The 19,605-nt window shown below is 39.7% G+C and overlaps 1 protein-coding gene across 1 annotated transcript in view; it reads left to right on the top strand.

The window, feature by feature from the left end:
- The window catches only part of COL16A1 (collagen type XVI alpha 1 chain), a 176,895-nt gene that overhangs the window by 34,698 nt on the left and 122,592 nt on the right, over nt 1-19,605 (top strand). The window contains exons 4-8 of the mRNA XM_075853167.1: nt 8,828-8,945; nt 10,383-10,506; nt 12,771-13,046; nt 13,142-13,222; nt 14,825-14,968. Coding sequence (XP_075709282.1) covers nt 8,828-8,945; nt 10,383-10,506; nt 12,771-13,046; nt 13,142-13,222; nt 14,825-14,968 — 743 coding nt within the window. The remainder of the gene's footprint in view (nt 1-8,827; nt 8,946-10,382; nt 10,507-12,770; nt 13,047-13,141; nt 13,223-14,824; nt 14,969-19,605) is intronic.

The raw sequence follows: 19,605 nt of genomic DNA on the forward strand, positions 1-19,605 counted from the left end.
CTAGTAAAACAAGTAAAAACGCCCAGATGTACACACACAATACACGCCCACTTGTACTTAAATGTAAACACGCCCAGTTGTACTTAAGAAAGGCTCATTTGCATAAATATAAAAATGCTCATAACTTGGCCAAAAATGCTAGTTTTTGAAAAAAAAAAACGTTACTGTTATCTACATTGCAGCGCCGATCTGCTGCAATACGAGATAGGGGTTTGAAAATCTGGTGACAGAGCCTCTTTAAGCCTCATGCACACGAATGTAAAAACGCCCGTAATGACGTGCCGTAATTACGCCCCGTAATTACGGGCCCATAGACTTCTATTGGCCACGGGCACCTTCCCGTTTGCTTACGGGAAGGTGTCCGGGCCGTTGAAAAATATAGAACATGTGCTATTTCAGGCCGTAATTACAGCACGGGCAGGCCCATAGAAGTCTATGGGGCTCCTGTAATTACGGGTGGCTACGTGTGTGCACCCGTAATTATGGGAACATTGCTAGGCGACTTCAGGGGATTTCAATTTTTGAATAAAGAGAAGCAGAGAAAATGGCGTCTGAGCGATCATGTGACCCATTTCCAGCGCCCCTTTTTTTTACGGGTCCGTATATACGGGTGGAAAACGGATGTCATACTTTGGTTCGAGATTACGATTAAAAAAAACTGAAGGCACACGGAAGGCATCTGTGTGTGACGGAGCCATTGCCTAGCAACAGCCGGACGGGCAGAGGTACACATACAGACAGATACAGCACTGCACTAATCGGCAGCCCCTTCTCTCTGTCAGCACTGATAGAGAGAAGAGGCTGCTGATCAGTGCTGGAACACAGCGATATTAAGAAAAACAAATCCATACGTCCCTCTTCTGACATCCAGTCCGACCTCGCTGGATGACGCGGCAGTCCATTTGACCGCTGCAGCCTGTCATCTCAGGAGGCCGGACTTGAGGAAGAAGCACGCACGCAGGGGTAAGTAGTAACTTTTTTTTTTGTTGCAGGCTTTTTTTAATTAACCATTAATGTATATTGTGAGCGCCGCACATGGTATTCCCTGTCCAGCGGCAGTCTCTGTCCAGAATGCTGAAAGAGTTAAGGGGCTGCGCTGATCGGCAGTAACTTTTTCAGCACCCTGGACAGTGAGTACCGCTGGACAGGGAATAGCATGTGCGGCACTCACAATATCGTGCACATAGTGTGAACGAGTTTCAGTTTCCTCTCGGAAACTGAAACAGAGAAGTGTACACGGAGTACACACAGGAAGCACACGGTTCCAATCACGGACACACGGATCCGTGAAAAATGGCCGTGAAAACGGTGATGGAAGTGTGCATGAGGAAAAATAAGTCTATGGGGCTCCCGTTATTACGGGTGGCTACGTGTGTGCACCCGTAATTACGGGAGCGTTGCTAGGCGACGTCAGGGGATAGTCACTGTCCAGGGCGCTGAAAGAGTTAACTGATCGTCAGTAACTCTTTCAGCACCCGGGACAGTGACTACCGCTGGAGTTAAAAGTATTAAAAGTTAACTTACCCAGAACTCCTGCTTCTTCCTCCAGTCTGGCCTTCCGGGATGACGTTTCATCCCATGTGACCGCTGCAGCCAATCACAGGCCAATCACAGGCTGCAGCGGTGACATGGACTGCTTTTAAACCAATGAAAAATTGGGCTTCAAACAAACTTTCCAAAATATATATTAGATGTTTTAGTTCACGTACTGCGAACTGAGAAAATGTTGAGAAAGTTGCATAATATTTTATCATTCAGTAAATAACCTACTGTATATTTAGAAATAAAACCGTGAACTCCTTTTAAACCCTACCCAACAATAGGAACAATATGCATATGTTTATTTCTATATTTAACCCTACAACCAATTTCGTATTGGTAAAACCCTAGTTGTAGTTTGATGCATTTGTTTAGTGTACTTTGATTTTATCTATTCCTCATCTTCTCATCCATCATCCAATTGAAGACTCAGTACATGCATATATTCTTGTCTGTATGATTTATAAGCTTTAAAACACTTTCTAAAATAATTTTCCAGTGTTATTAATACAGGACACATACAATTCATTGCAGTCAAGGCAGCAATTTTAGTAACAAGCTTGGAACTCTTGATGTAAGCGATTTTTTTATGTCTGTTAATAAATCTATGCACACAAGCTATGATTTATTATCATGACTAACGCCATTATAATTGATAGTTTAATGGTCACCATTAATAGAATTATGAATGTCCGCAACTTATGCTTTGTGACATAGTTTCTCAGCTCATACACAATATACTGCACTAAATCGCTTGAAAGGTGCAACACAATATGACCATGATATATCTGTTGCTGATAGGAATGCCCATTTCCCAGAAATATGTATCACATTCCCTAAAAGTAGTCTTTCCCTATAGAATGTTCTTGCATAAACCATCCCTTTAAACATTGTAACTTTCCCATAATGCAACAGGGCAGCAAAGGAAGTTCAAGTGACCTTTTGAAATACCAAATCCCTATGCATGATCCCAATGTGCTGTATTCAGGAGCCCCAACCATATTTGGCCATTTAATTTCTAAATTCCCTTCCCCCTCTCAATATAGACACTTAAAGAGGACCTGTCACTAGGTCATATAAGTTGAACTGGTTAACTGACCTGAATAGCGCTGTCTCCCTGATTCCAGCTCTGCTTTTATTTTTCTCCTTGACCCCCCCCCCATTCCAGAGATACAGCCCACTGTTGTGTTGACTCCAAATATGCTAATTTGGTGTAGTTAACTGCCACGTGCTGATTGGTCAGAATCAGAGGCAGGGACTATAGCTCCACCTTATTAGCTAACTACAGCAAATTAGCATATAGGGAGCCAATACAATTGTGGGCCATATTTCTATTAGCTCCCTATATGCTAATTTGTTGCTCCAATGGGGTGGAGCTAACTTCCCTGCCTCTAATGCCTCTAATGCTGTATATCTGTGCAAGGCAGCTTGAGTGTAGTCCATGCCCTATTGGCTAACAGAAAATTAGCATATAGGAAGCCAACACAACAGCGGGCCAAATCTATGAAAAAAGGGTCAAGGAAAAAAAGAAAAACAGTGCTGGAATCAGGGAGACAGCGCTATTCAGGTCAGATAACCTGTTCAACTTATATGACCTAGTGACATGTCCTCTTTAACCCTCATTATCCCCATAGTGTTATCTTTCTTTCCGACAACCGTTCACTCTATTAACCCCTTAGTGTCTAAGCCTGTTTTGGCCTTCAGGACCAGCCCCATTTTTGCAAATCTGACATGTGTCACTTTATGTGGTAATAACTCCAGAATGCTTTTACCTATCCAAGCGATTCTGGGATTGTTTTCTCGTGACATGTTGTACTTTATGATACTGAAAAAATTTTGTCATTAAATTCAATATTTATTTGTAAGAAACGCCAAAATTTAGAGAAAATTAGCAAAAATTAGCATTTTTCTAAATTTTAATGTATTTACTTGTAAAACAGATAGTAATACCACACAAAATACATACTAGTTTATATTTCCCATAGGTCTACTTTATGTTTGCGTCGTTTTTTGAACATTCTTTTATTTTTCTAGGACGTTACAACGCTTAGAACTTTAGCAGCAATTTCTCATATTTTCAAGAAAATTTCAAAAGGCTATTTTTTCAGGGACCAGTTCAGTTCTGAAATGGCTTTGAGGGCCTTATATATTAGAAAGTCACCATAAATCACCCCATTTTGAAAACTGCACCCATCAAAGTATTCAAAACAGCATTCACAAAGTATTTTAGCCCTTTAGGCGTTTCACAGGAATTAAAGCAAAGTAGAGGTGAAATTTACAAATTTCATTTTTTTTCTTCAAAAATTCATTTGTAATAAATTTTTTCTGTACCACAGAAGGTTTTACCCAAGAAATGCAACTCAATATTTATTGCCCAGATTCTGCAGTTTTTAGAAATACCCCACATGTGGCCCTAGCGCGGTCATGGACTGAAACACAGGCCTCAGAAGCAAAGGAGCACCTAGTGGATTTTGGGCCTCTATTTTATTAGAATATATTTTAGGTACCATGTCAGGTGTGAGGAGGCCTTGTGCTGCCAAAACAGTGGAAACACCCCAAAAGTGACCCCATTTTGGAAACTATACCCCTCAAGGAATTTATCTATGGGTATAGTTAGCATTTTGAACCCACAGTTTTTTTGCTAAATTTATTTGAATTAGTATGTGAAGGTGAAAATCTACTTTTTTTGTGAAAAAATTAGGAAATGTTAAATTTTTACAAGGAATAAAGTAGAAAAAACACCCCAACATATGTAAAGCAATGTCTTCCGATTATAGCAATACCCCATATGTGGTAATAAATTGCTGTTTGGACCCACAGCAGGCCTCAGAAGAGAAGGAGCACCATTTGGATTTTGGATTTCTGATTTTGCTGGAATAGTTTTCAGTGCCGTGTCGCGTTTGCAATGCACTGGAGGGAAGAAAACCGTGGAAACCCCCCAATAGTGACCCCATTTTGGAAACTATACCCCTCAAGGAATTTATCTAAGGGTATAGTTAGCATTTTGAACCCACAGTTTTTTTGCTAAATTTGTTTGAATTAGTATGTGAAGATGAAAATCTCCTTTTTTTCTGAAAAAAGGTAGCCATTTTTAATTTTTACAAGGAATAAAGGAGAAAAAGCGCCCCAACATTTGTAAAACAATTTCTCCTGATTACGTAAATACCCCATATGTGGTAATAAACTACTGTTTGGACCCACACCGGGGCTTAGAAGGGAAGGAGCGCTATTTGGCTTTTGGAGCTCAAATTTTGCTGGAATGTTTTTGGGTGTCATGTCGAATTTGCAAAGCCCCTGAGAGACAGAAACAGTGGAAGCCCCCCAAAAGTAACCCCATTTGGGAAACTACACCACTTAAGGAATCTATCTAGGGGTATAGTGAGCATTTAGGCCCCACACGTCTTTTGCAGAATTTATTAGAATTAGGCCGTGAAAATTAATATCAACATTATTTCCACTAAAATGTTGAATTTTTTCAATTTCACAAAGGATAAACGAGAAAATGCACCCCAACGTTTGTAAAGCAATTTCTCCCGAGTACGGCAATACCCCACATGTGGTCATAAATGTTTTTTCATTAGAAAGTAATTAACCCTTTACGAACTGATTCATGTTTTGCTTTTTCGTTTTTCCTCCCCGCTTTCCAAGAGCCACTACTTTTTTATTTTTCTGTCAATAGAGCGGTGTGGGGGCTTATTTTTTGCGGGACGAGCTGTCGTTTTTATTGGTACCATTTTTTGGTACGATGCCATATCGGTGGACATAAACGGCTGTTTGGGCACGCTGTAGGGCTCAGAAGGGAGGGACGCCATTTGGCTTTTGGAGCGCATATTTTGCTTGGTAGTAGCTCTGGCGTTTTGCTGGTATTTCAGTTTATAATGTTGGGGCACATGTAGGCTGGGCAGAGTACATCAGGGGCATAATAAGAGGGTATAATAATGGGGTAAATAAATAATAATCCACAGATATGTGGCCGGTGTCGCACTGATAAATGGTGCCCGATCTTATCCACTTTTGGAACGCTCTGCACATTTTGCACCGCCATAATCTGGGAGCCGGAACTTTTTTATTTTTTCACCACCGGAGCCGTGTGAGGGCTTATTTGTTGCAGGACAATCTGTATTTTTCATTGGTACCATTTTGGGGTACATGCGATTTTGTTGATCACTTTTTATTCAATTTTTCGGCAAGCCAGGTGACCAAAAACCATCAATTCTGACAATGATTTTTATTTATTTTTGACGGTGTTTACCCTGGGCTATAAATGACTATTATACTTTATTCTGCGGGTCGGTACGATTACGGCGATACCATATGTATATACGTTTTTTTATGTTTTGCAGCGTTTGAGCAATAAAATAACTTATTTAGAAAATAATGTATTTTCTGTGTCACCATATTCTGAGAGCCATAACTTTTTTATTTTTCAGTCAAAAAAGCTGTGTAAGGGCTTGTTTTTTGCGGGATGGGTTGTAGTTTGTATCAGTACTATTTTGGCGTACATGCGACTTTTTGATCACTTTTTATTACATATTTTGTGAGGGGTGGTGACCAAAAAATAGTGATTCTGGCATTGTTTTTCGTTTATTTTTTTTGCGGCGTTCACTGTGCGGGAAAAATAATATTATAGTTTTATAGTTGGGGTCGTTACGAACGCGGTGATACCAAATATGTGTACTTTTTTTTACGTGTTCATTTTTTTTCCTATAATGAAAGACTTATTATAGGAAAAAAAGCAGTTCTTGTTTATGTCACTTATAACTTTTATTTTTACACTTTTTTTAAAACATTTTTATTCTTTTTTTTACTTTTTTCACTTGTCCCACTAGGGGACACTTAGACTTGCAGCTCTGATCGCTGCTGGAATACATTACACTACACACGTAGTGTAATGCATTTCAACTGTCATTGTGACGAGACAGTCACACTGACAGGAAGCCTACGACGACCACCCTCGGGGTGGTCCTCATAGGCTTCTGTACATGGCAACCCGGAAGCCATTGTCTGGCGTCCGGTTGCCATGGGTACCATCGCCAGCCCCCGTGATTTCACATGGGGGCTGCCGATCGGCGCTAAAGACCTTAATTGTGGCGTTCAAAATCGAGCGCCGCAATTAAGGGGTTGACTGCCGATATCAGCGGCGACAGGCCGCTGATCGGCAACGGGGAGAGCAGGGCTGACACCCTGCACAGTTAACCGCCGCTGCGGTGTAGCGCCGCGCGGCGGTTAACTGTCAAAGCACTGACGTAACTGTACGTCAAGGTGCGCGAACTCACTGCTCACCATGACGTACAGTTACGTCATGGTGCGTTAAGGGGTTAATCTTTTGTCATGTTGTTTAACTTCTTCTTACTTTATTTTTCTGAACCTTTTCAATAATTATTTACATGTATGATTTTCATCCTCATTACACATCACACCTGTCTTTGTGACATTGTAATGCGTAAATCATTATTGGCTTTGTTCCTTTATTAGCTATTTGTTTTTAGTTTCTTATTAATGAAAACCTATTAATTCCGTTCTAATATACAGTACATTTTAACATACAATAAAATTCAGAGAAATACAATATTGCTCAACTCCCAACCTGACATACTAAAATATTTTCTTGAAACTTACATTTTAAACTTGTTTTCTATGTATATTCTGTTTAATAATGAATTTTGTTTCCTTTAAATAAAGGGTGCCCAATCTTCTATGGCTATCATACTGCACTACTGAAGGGGCCATATTAATAGGCTCTGCTCATAAAGCGTTTTTGTATGTATATTCGGCGCATATACCGGTACAATAACCCAACACTTGTCACGAATGTACAGCCCTGACAAAAGATTTATAGACTCTCATTATAAAAAACTATCCTGTCGGTTTATGCCTTTTTTTTGGGAAGCTTCTCCGACGAAACTTTTCAATACAGCTAAAAAAAAAGTATGCTGATACATAACAGCCAGGTGTATGCCAAAATAACACTTTTTCGCATACATCTGGCCCATTATACCCTATGGATATGATTGGTGTATACAATGGGGCAAAACATATATGCTAAATGTGGTGTGAACATAGCCCAACTTTAAATTAATTTAAATTAATGCCAACTAAGAGCTCATTTGATGCATTTCTAAATGCAGCCCAATCAGTAGAAAACAGCAAAAAATATGCGGGAGAAGTAATAAAACTGGCAAAAAGGTAAAGTGGAACAGTTGGCCACAGCAATCATTTAGATGCCGGCTCTTGCTTGAAAAAGGGTCTCTAAAAATGAAAGCCGAAAGCTGATTTATTGCTAATGGCAGATGCGCCACTTTTGCTTGGCACAAGTGTTGATACATTTCCCTCACTCTCTGTATCGCAGATATTTGTTAGGTTGCCCCCTACTCCCCATGCATGATAATTGCCTGATTTTTCTTGATAAAGAGCATACCAATTAGGCTTATGACCATGGGGTCCTCGAGGAGACATCCAAAGAGCAGTTAGAATACATAGAGCGTGTACTATAGAACAGTTGTGATGCCTTAGCTACTGGAGTACCCAAAAAGGGCGGTAAAACAACAAACAATTTAATAAAGGCACATTGCTTATGGTTTACTACAGATTGGGCAGCACTTATGACAAGTATCGAACCCCTTCGAGTCTTTTATAGAGCTTTGGGCAAGTCCAGAGCTACATAACAACATGGGATGTGAAGTTGTCAAATATCAAGACCTGACCCTGTGGTAGCCAAAGAACTGCATCTAATTTATTTGCATTATTAGGTGCAATTTGGAACATTAAAAAAGTGGCGACTACTATAGGTACAATCTGGCGTTATTTAGTAGCCTGTACCGTATTCCCCAAGAGGTGTAAGTCTTGTTAGAAATGTGGACCGGATTTTTCTAGTGTGATCTAAATTTTGTAGCTTTCACTTGGAGCCCTTGTCTTACAAGGTTATGTTCTCAAAGGCACAGTAAATATATACATTATGTATTATTCTGGAAAGCAATCTACGCAGTTTGGTTTGCATTTTGCCTCAGTATTACGTGCATTAGGATATTCTCTGATAAATAGGAGCAATATTGTAAGGGGAATGCAACTTTGTCTTGACATGTATAGCCTGCAGAGAGACATTAATTCATGCTTGTAATGTAACCAGACACATGCTGATTGTGAATCGCATGGAGGTAACTGTGGCTCGTATAACACTACAATGACACTAAGACATAATTGCTTTCAAATTTAAGGAAACTGTAAACTGATCAAGACAACCACTAAGATATTAAAATGTGCTAAACAATCTTTTTAACTTCTCACTCAGGGTTCAATTTGATCAGGAGATTTTCTCTCCAGAAAATGAGTTCAATAAAGAAGATTCGGAACCCCAAAGGACCGCTGATCATGCGACTTGGAGGGGCTCGGCTTGTGGAACAGACAGGGTGAGTCCCACGTTTGGATAAATCTTATACTATACTGTGACATGCCCAGACTATTACTATTATTTCTTGTAGAGAGTTAAATAGTAGTAGTCAATGTTGTGTCCTCCACAACTGTTTGAGATGGTCTTAATCACATGCTACTGTACCTCTATTACCCAGTGTGATGCAGCAACTGTTGCGATTGATAGTCTTAAAGTGTACGCCCTGAAGGCAACTATTTGAGCGCCTCATAAAACCCTTCCTAATCCTGGAAAGTAAGCCTTGGGCGCAGTATCAGTCCGGGCACCTCTCCAACTCATTACGCAACAGAGAACTGCAAGCTTTTATTATTTTTTTAATCTTGGCAGTTTTCCCAGATGACTTTGGATAGATGAATAAGGGTTTAGAGGAGCCTAGACTCATAAAAGTACTGTTTTCCAGTGACAGTAAATATACATATTGGTTTTTGCGAGATCATGATGAAAATTGTATAGAACATTATGATTTCACTGAACTTTCCATATAATCATCATAAAGTGTAATATCTACTTTGTAAGTGTTAAGAATTACATTGTGTGTCGTGACTAAAATACAAAAAGGATATTGCCAACATCTTTATTAAACTATGTTACTCTTTTAATGTTCAAAAAGTTTTTGGTTCGAGAAGTTAGAGAGACCACGCAGAAATGAATTGAACTATCTGATATATGATTTCTCCTGGCCATGTATACTTGATCGTATATTTCTGGGGTTAATCCGGACCACGATATGGTGCAATAGGATAGAGCCATAAAACTGTATTTTAATTTATGTGTGTGCTTACTTACCTCGAATCTACAAAGATCTAAGGTTTTTGTCGAAAGAGCCTTTGTTACTATTATGATCAGGAGTTACCGTCACACACGATCAACTCTTTCATGGCCAGGAGTGGCTGCATTGAATTAGAGATTTCCCCAGAGGCAGGAGGCCTAGTCAGAGCCAACTTCTCTCGGCATCATAATGAGATTCCAAGTGTAATTAGCTATTCTCTAAACTGTAATTAAACCGCCATCCTTAGCTATCCTTTCCAATAAAACGTCAGCATTGTGCAAACTGTCCGCACTTTTCTTATTTTATATTTTACTTGTTTAGTAGAAGTTTTGATCTCTTAAGGGATATTCGGCAGAGGCCTGTGACCATAAATATCAACAGTTCATACAATCAACAAAGTGTGGATTACATTTTCTGCAAATAGAGATGTGTTTATAGTCTGCCCTTGCATTTAACTTGGCTCCTTGTTTGCTTCTGGAGTGTTCAGAAGAGTTAAATAATTTGCCAGACACATTTGATTATAATTTAAGTTTTTCTGAGAAGTTAATACGTGATGACGTGCATCGTAGAAATGGAACACTACGATATCAAAAGATGATCCCCTTAAAAATATTGCTAATATGATGCGTTTTTCTATGTCGCTAACAGACAGGTGTTTCCACATGGATTACCTCGTGAGTTCACAATAGTGATGACTTTGTTGATAAAGAAGCAGACAACTGATGAAGACTGGTACCTTTTTCAAATCAGTGACCATCTGGGATACCCACAGGTACCATCCATCTATCATGGCCTTTCTAGAGGAGAACACTTATTGTAAAGATAGTCATTCACTTTCACTGAAATGGAATTGTAATTGAAATAAGATTCTATTATTGGTATTACCAAAGTTATGTTATGTTCAAATAGAAATGTCTAGTGGCATTGGCAGTTTTAAAAATAACTATAAGGCTGCTTTTACATGATTATATTTTGGTCTGTATTCAGCATATTTATTTTTAAGCCAAAACTAGGAGTGCATAGAAAAAGGTTAAGTATACAGTATAAATTATATATTTTTTCCCTCTGGTTTTCGGCTTACAAATTAACAAACGGCTTACACTGCTTTCAGACAACTGTAATGGGGCTGCATTTTAGCGTTCGGAATATATCAGCAATACCCAGACCTACACTGTTCCACTGAACCGGACTAAGATGACCATAGAACCCTAGTGTGATCTTAAAGGGGTTGTATGGGCAAGGGGTGGTTTTTCATACTGATGACCTATCCACAGGATAGGTCATCAGTATATGATTGGTGGTGGCCCGACACACAGACCAGATCAGCTGTTCTGGCTGCCTCTGGGCACAGGATGTCCATGGCGGAAGCAAATGGCTCCAGTCACAGTATAGTGGCTGTGCTGAAGTACTGCAGCTCTGCTCCTATTTAAGTGAATAGGAGCAGACTTGCAGTATTGCATCATGACTGTTATGCTGTGTACGGAGCCATCTGCTTCTGTCACTGGCCACTGCACAACATTCGGAGCCTGTAGGCAGCCGGAACAGCAGTTCAGTGTCGGACCCCCACCGATAATATATTGTTGACGCATCCTGTTGATAGGTCATTAGAATAAAAAGCCGCTCTATACCCGGACAACCCCATTAACCCCTTCCCGATATCCGCCGTATATGCGGCGCATGTCAGGAGGGGTAGTATAGAGCGGGCTCATGGGCTGAGTGTATCGGCTGTGTCTTACAGCTGACCCTTCAGTGTAGTGAGCACGATCCAGCTAGTTTAACCCGATAAATGACGCAGTCAATAGCGACCGCAGCATTAAAAAGGTTAGTAACGTTGCAAAGTCCACCCCGCGATGCGATCGAAAGGTGCCGTTGGTTGGCATGGTAGCCTGGGGGCCTGACGAAAGCCCTCAGGTCTGCCGTCTTTGTATTCGGGCTTCTTCGGAGAGAAGAGTGTCAATATCACGATATACTGCAATACATTAGTATTGCAGTATGTCATGCAAGCAATCCAACGATCACTTATTCAAGTCACCTCGGGGGACAGATAAAAAAGTTAAATACAGCAAAATAAAGTTTTTTTTAACATATATAAAAAAATATATTAAAAGTTAAAAAAAACACCTTTTCCCATTTTTCCCCAAGCACAATGTAAAAAAAATAAAAAATGAACATAACTGGTATCAACGCCTCCGTAAAAGTCTGAACTATTACTATATATCATTATTTAGTCTGCATGGTGAACGCTGTAAAAAATAAAAAATTAAACCGCCAGAATCGCTGTTTTTTGGTCACTTCATCTCCCACAAAAAATGGAATAAAAAGTAATCAAAAAGTCTCAAGTACCCCAAAATGGTACCAATAGAAACTGCAGATCTCCCCACAAAACATAAGCCCTTATACCACTTAATCAATGGGAAAATAAAAAAGTTATGGCTCTCAGAATATAGCTACAAAACTCAAATTTTATTTTTAACAATAAGTTTTTTGCTTGTAAAAGCAGTAAAACATTAAAAAATATATACATTTTGTATTGCCGTAATTGTATTGACCCGCAGAATAAAGTTAGCATGCCATTTTTACAACACGGTGAACACCATAAAAACAAAATCCCCCAAAATATTGAGGAACCGCTGTTTTTTTCCTATTCCACCCCACAATTTTTTTCCCCCAGTTTTCCACTACATTATATGGTACAATAAATGGTGCAGTGAAAATTTATAACTCGTCCCGCAAAAAGTAAAGCCCTCATAGAGCAATATTGATGGAAAAATAAAAAAAGTTATGACTTTTGGAAGGTGGGAAGGAAAACTGTGGGAGGTCCGGGTAATTCAGCCCTAATATGGACCCTAAATGCAGCTGCATTACAGATTTCTGAAACTGGCCTAATATGAAATGTACTATCCTTGCTTAGAACCACTGCTGCTGATTCCATTCACCTTTTTATGGATCAGTGTTATTCTTATTTTTTTGCCAATGTGATGCATTTTATTTTTGACACTGACATTTACTAGACCTCTTCATGTGAATTTTCTGTAGCTCTCCTTAGGCATCAATGGCAAGGACAGAAGCATGGAGTTTCGAGCCAGTGGTCATGATGTAGAATATGTGGGTTGTACGTTCACTGGACATGGAGTCTATTCTTTATTTGACAACCAATGGCACAAGATTGTACTGAGTGTGCAAGAGAGGGTGGTATCCATTCATATTGACTGCAGCTTTATATCAAGTAAACCTATTGAGCCAAGGAAACCCATAAACAATCAAGGTCACACATTTATTGGGCTGGACATGATGAACGGAGAACCAGTATTTGTAAGTTTTACTATAAAAGGATCTCAGTTGCTTTGTTTTTATTTTAGAATGGTACATCTTTGGTTCATACTGTCTATTTTCCTATTTCCATGTAGTTTGACATCCAGAAATTGCTTATTTATTGTGATCCCCAAATGGCAATGCAAGAAGGATGCTGTGAGATCCTCCCCTCAGGTGTAAGTATAAATTGTGATATTTTCTGATATTTGAGGCTTTGAACGTATTATAGCAATTCTAGAGGACAAAGTTCCTCAGTATGAGGCTATATGGTCACAACTGCAGGACTCCTCTACTTAGCAGGAGACCATTGACGGGAGATACTTTCAGCTGACAACTTTAGCTAGCGGCTCTTTTCCTTTTGCCTTTTTCTTTAATGCACCCATGACCTATTTTCTGTTATTCACTACTTTTTTCAGGTAATTTCAGATAATGCTTGAAATATACTAAGACTAGTGTCGGAGGGAAATGCGCTAAATTTATTAAGAGGTGCACACTTCTCAATAAAGTTAGTGCATCTATGGCTGTCCATATGACAGAAATGAAAGTCTACACCTGCTATGAGCAGGTGTAGATTCGAGCCATAACTTATGCCAGTTTCTGGCATAAGTTATTGTAAATCTGTCAGTCCTTGGGAGACCACGCACCCTCCTGCTAATCCCCACCCCATTTTCTCACCACTTTCGGAAAGTGACAAAAGAAGAAAAAAGTTGCAAATTTTAGCGCACATATGCCGTGCGCCAAAATGGGCTTCTTCTTGATGCTGGAATACTGGTGTAAGGCTTTTACTATATTCCCTACACTGTTCTGAGTATTTGCTTGGACATACGTGTTTTTTTCTTATATGCTATTTGTTAATACTGTTTGATATCCCCTTCCTTTTACCTTTTTGCTTTCTGTCTTCCCGATTTCCCTCTACCAAATTTTTGAAACAATTATGGTTGGGTACTGTGTTACCCTGTCTGCCCTTATACCTTAAGTTTTTTGTTATGTTTATACTCTTCCACTTTTGGGAAAGAAAAGCAAAATAATAAAACTTTCAATAAATTGTACCATTTCCTATTTAGCATTATAGCACATAGTTAGAAGAATTTCTGATATATAAGTAATAGTCACAGCGCTCTATCCACCTACCAGAGCAAGTGGACATATTCATCTCTAAAATGGAAGATATGCTTAACCCTCTTCTCTATCTTACATAATAGTTTCATAATGGCTTGAGAAGAAGTAAAAAATGAATAATTACATACTGTACACATGGCACTATACAATAGCTTGGCCTGGACACCATGGCAACATATTGAAAAGCTATTGCATCGAGTCATTTTGAACAATGCTTATAGGATTCTACTATAGGATTCCACTATAAAACAACAATTCATATATAATGATATTATTATGTAACCCACATCATAGTAAAGATGGATCACATCTGCATAATATATTGTGCACATAGTAATAATGCAATTACTCAATGGCAAACCAAAGTCTCATGAGTTTTTCTTGTTATAGGTACCAAGTGACAGTATCAGTGTCCCATCTGTAGTGACATATTGGCGCAATGATAATAACTGTACATGTTTCAGAGATTGGGTAGTGTAGTGCAGTGTCAGCAAGCACCATAACCAATAATGATCCTATCAACTTTGCTGAAATTCTTACATACCGTATCTGTTGAAGGAATAGAAATCATTGTGGACTGTTTGTAAGTTCAGTTAACATATACATTTCTAAATAAAGTAAATCAATTTATCTTCTATCCTTTATAAAATATAATACAGTGCAACTCTGAAGCTTCAAAGACAAGACGCAATGTAGAAGGTGTTGAGAATGTACAGAATACCAACTTAATTGAAATACCTACAAAATCCAAGCAACAGAGTTACACACGATGCTTCTGTCTTGAGGATTCACTGAGTAAAACGGTAAGAGAGAGGATGAGATTTTGTGCACCTGAAAATGAGGCCTATGAATATATAGAAGGCCATTACTGGCAAAATGTAATCATATCATGTTTAATTATTAAAATTATTCTAATCCTGCAAAAATGGGACCATATGTTATCAGATATTCTCAATTGTTGGACAGTCCTAGCAAACTCACTTGCAAGGGTAGAGAAGCTTCAGGAATATGGCCTATTATAAAACATACACATGAAACCCTGCTTTGAATAAGAGTTATTGGTTTTCCCTGCTCGGTGTTCTCTTTATCCTCTTGTAAAATTGCACATCATATTGAAGTTCTGGAAATAAGAACCGGATTATCAAACAGGCCAGATTAATCCTTTCACAACTGCCCTTAGGCTATAAACGTTCCAAATGCCAATGCCCCGTGCAGTTGCCACCTGTATAAACGTTGACAGCCTTGAACAGAGTTTAATAAGTGCAGTGCTGCTTCAGTGTGAACAGCGCTGCACTCTCATGTCTCCCGGGGTTTAAGAGCCCCGGTCTACACCCCCCACTGTAGATAGTGCCACACACAATCCTCTGTAGATAGCGCAAAACCCCTTGCAGATAGCGCTACCTAAGCTCCCTCTAGGAGCAGAATCCCCGGCAAACTCTCTGGCCGGCGATTCCCCTCCTAGAGGGTGCCCCCGATGTCTCTCCATCCCCATTGTAAATAGTGCCCTGCCTGTAGATAGCAACCCCCCCCCCCTGTAGATAGCGCCACCTAAACTCCCACTAGGAGCAGAATCCCCGGTGTCAGATCACTCTGTGCCGGGGATTCCGCTTCTAGAGAGAGACGCTGATGTCACTGTCCATTTGGACAGTGACGTCAGAGGCTCTCTCAAGGAGCGGAACACCCGGCCAACACTGATCGGCCAGATGGATTTCGCTCCTACAGGGAGCTACAGTGGTGCTATTTACAAGAAAGGGGTGCCAATTATGGGGGGGGGGTGCTGATACATACAGGAGGAGTGGCACTATCTACAGGGGAAGTGGCGCTATCTGCAGGGGGGTGGTGCTATCTACAGAGGGGATGTTTCTATATACAAGGGGGGTGGCGCTATCTACAGGGGGGTGCTGCTATATACAGGGGGGATGGTGCAAACTGCAGGGGGTGGTGCTATCTGCAGGGGGGTGGTGCTATCTGCAGGGGGGATGGTGCTATCTACAGTGGGTGGTGCTATCTGCAGGGGGTGGCACTATCTACAGGGGGTGTGATGCTGTCTACAGGGGGTGCTATATACAGGGGGTGTGGCACTATTTAGATGGGCACTGTGGCATTGTATGGGCACTACCTACAGGGGACACTGGCGCAATCTACATGGGCATGGTGTGTGGCACCATGTGGGCACTGTCTACAGTTGGAACTGTGGCACTATGTGGGCACTGTGGCACTATTTACAGTGGGCACTGGCACTATCTACAGTGGGCAATGTGGCACTATCTACAGTGGTATTGTGTCACTATCTACATGGGCACTGTGGTGTTTTCAGGTGGCTGCGACACAAAGCCCCTAACAAATAAAATGTATCCATTTTTTTAACGTCCTTGAAAAATGGATGGCAAATGACACGTTGATGCAAAACAGCCATGTAAAACTGGCAGTTGATCCGTTGTTGACTGCCCTTTTTTTCATGTTACATACATAGTTCGTACGGTTGAAAGAAAGACACATGTCCATCAAGTTCAACCAAGGGATGGGAAAAGGGAAGTAAACATTTTCTACACATAAGAGCTTATATTTTTTTGTTTTATGAAATTATCTAAGCCTTTTTTAAAGCCATCTACTGTCCCTGCTGTGACCAGCTCCTGCGGTAGACTATTCCATAGATTCACAGTTCTCACGGTAAAGAAGGCTTGTCGCCTCTGCAGGTTGAACCTTTTTTTGTGTGAAATATAGCCTTATAGCCCTCTTATCCGTTCACAGCGATCCAGGGCGACAGTATATATCTATTAAGAACAATGAACGCACATTGATTTCAGTCGCCATCTCACAATGTTTTAACACTTTACGGAAAACAGGTCCTGTTCTCCCTGTGAGATCAACTTGTCTCTAGGGGATCTATAAAATGAGTGTATAGCCCAATACAATGTCACAACTCAACGAACTTTGCATATGCATTTGCTGACATTATCAGTACATGCTTTATGCAGGGGACTTGCCGTAAATTGCAAGTAGAGAAATTATGCAGCAGATTGACTTGCAGATGGATTTATTAGCAGATCAGTTTTTGGAACTGTACATATGTATTTGCTAAAATTATTAGTAGCTAAATATGTAGCTTCTGATGTTTTAGGTCCATGGATTTAGAACAAATCATACAACAGATTGCCTTGCAGATTTATTTGTGATTACATTTTACAGGGGAAATACAATCTTAAAGTTTTAAAGAGACATAGAACTTAATTTCCAAATTATTTCTCGGCGATATGTTGTCAGGGTTTTACCAGAGCAGTACTGTATTATTATTCCCCTAGTTCTTTAATGCACCTGATAGTGAGAGAAGAAGGTTATTGATCAATCCAAAGTAGCTTTTTTATGCATTAGGGACCCAAATGGAAGCGAGGGATGGTTTTAGAGAGCACTGCATACTTAATGCTTTGCAGATTACCCAAATGTCAGGTTTTTTTATATCCTACTTCTTGCCTTTGAAAATCCCTTTTTTCATCTCCTTAAATACTTTTCTGTTCCCTTGATCTTTAAATCCTGTAATCTTGTTTGATTCAAAAATTTTTAAAAAAACTGTCAAGACTCCCGCTGCCACACGTCGTACTCTTGAGGCACAGTATACATCAAGAATGACACTTGTGGTCACTTACATCAGTACAAGTATGGCCACTACACATACAGATCTTTATTTCTAATACTTTTCACAATGACATTATTCTCACTATATTGATTTTCCGAATATCAATATCTGCCAGAAGCTTCATTGAAAAAAACGGTGTAATTTTTTTGTAAAAATGCATGCTGTTTTGAGACATGGGTTTTGACTGAGCGATACACTACCGGTAAATGTTAATACACCTTGCGAGCCCCAGAATAATGACTGCTGAAAATGGGGCTTTGATGATTTTTGATAATTTTTTATTAAAATGTTTAACTTTTGCATGCTAGTGTAGCTTGATATTGTTGTGGGAAATCTTGTAGTCGTAGTAGTAGTAGTAGTAGTAGTAGTAGTAGTAGTATAACACAAAACCATAGAAATAAAAATTAAAATGTGTTATAAAGATCATTAATATTGTCATCACGTCATTCTTTCAATATTTACTGAGTAGATCCATATGTTATTCGTATGTTCCAAGCCAGGAAATACTTGAATACTTTTAATATCCTGTTTTTTTGGGATGTTTCACAATAGTTACATATGGCAGTATTTAATATATAGAAATATAATCCAAAGTGAGGCATTGCTGAAATTTGAATTCACTCTGGGTCATGAATGAACAGTGTTACAGTGAGCTACACGGCGGCTATACACCTGAAAAGATGTACAAAGTAGTTGTATATCTAGTCATACATAAAGTGGATAGATAAGTTCCTGCACTTCAGATCTACAACAGTCTTGGGCTGGCATTGCTGCTAGAGCAAACCTACCTATGTACTGAAGATGCTGTCGAAGATAAATGTAAGACTAGTGGTAGATCATAAATATGGCCTTAAAGAGGCTCAGTCACCACATTATAAGTGCCCTATCTCCTACATAAGGAGATTGGCGCTATAATGTAGGTGACAGCAGTGCATTTTATTTAGAAAAACAATCTATTTTCACCACGTTATGAGCGATTTTAGCTTCATGCTAATGACTTTCTTAATGACCAACTGGGTGTGTTTTTACTTTTGACCATGTGGGCATTGTGGAGAGAAGTGTATGATGTTGACCAATCAGTGTCATACACTTCTCTCCATTCATGTAATCAGCGCATAGTGATCTTGCTAGATCAGTATGTGCAGTGCAGTCACTTACTCACACATTAACGTTACTGAAGTGTCTTGACAGTGAATAGACATTCCTTCCAGCCAGAACGCGATGTCTATTCACAATCCCGACACTTCGGTAACGTTTGTGTGGGACTTAGAGCACAGCAAAGCGTAATCTCGCTGTAAACTGCCATTTACACTGTGATCTCGCGAGATCACGCTTGCTGTGCTGTAAGTACCACACAAACGTTACTGAAGTGTCGGGATTGTGAATAGACATCGCGTCCTGGCTAGAGGTGATGTCTATTCACTCTCAAGACACTTCAGTAACGTTAATGTGTAAGTAAGTGACTGCACATACTGATCTAGCAAGATCACTATGCGCTGATTAAATGAATGGAGAGAAGTGTATGACGCTGATTGGTCAGCGTCATACACTCCTCTTTACAACGCCCACATGGTCAAAAGTAAAAACACGCCCAGTTGTGCATTAAGAAAGTCATTAGCATAAAGCTAAAATCACTAATAACGTGGTGAAAATAGATTGTTTTTCTAAATAAAACCACTGCTGTCACCTACGTTATAGCGCCCATCTCCTTATGTAGGAGATAGGACACTTATAATGTGGTGACAGAGTCTCTTTAACAATGAATTTTTGACAGAATTAACACTAGTTCTACCTTACTAACACTTT

The sequence above is a fragment of the Rhinoderma darwinii genome, chromosome 2 (assembly GCF_050947455.1).
Source record: "Rhinoderma darwinii isolate aRhiDar2 chromosome 2, aRhiDar2.hap1, whole genome shotgun sequence".
NCBI lineage: Eukaryota > Metazoa > Chordata > Amphibia > Anura > Rhinodermatidae > Rhinoderma > Rhinoderma darwinii.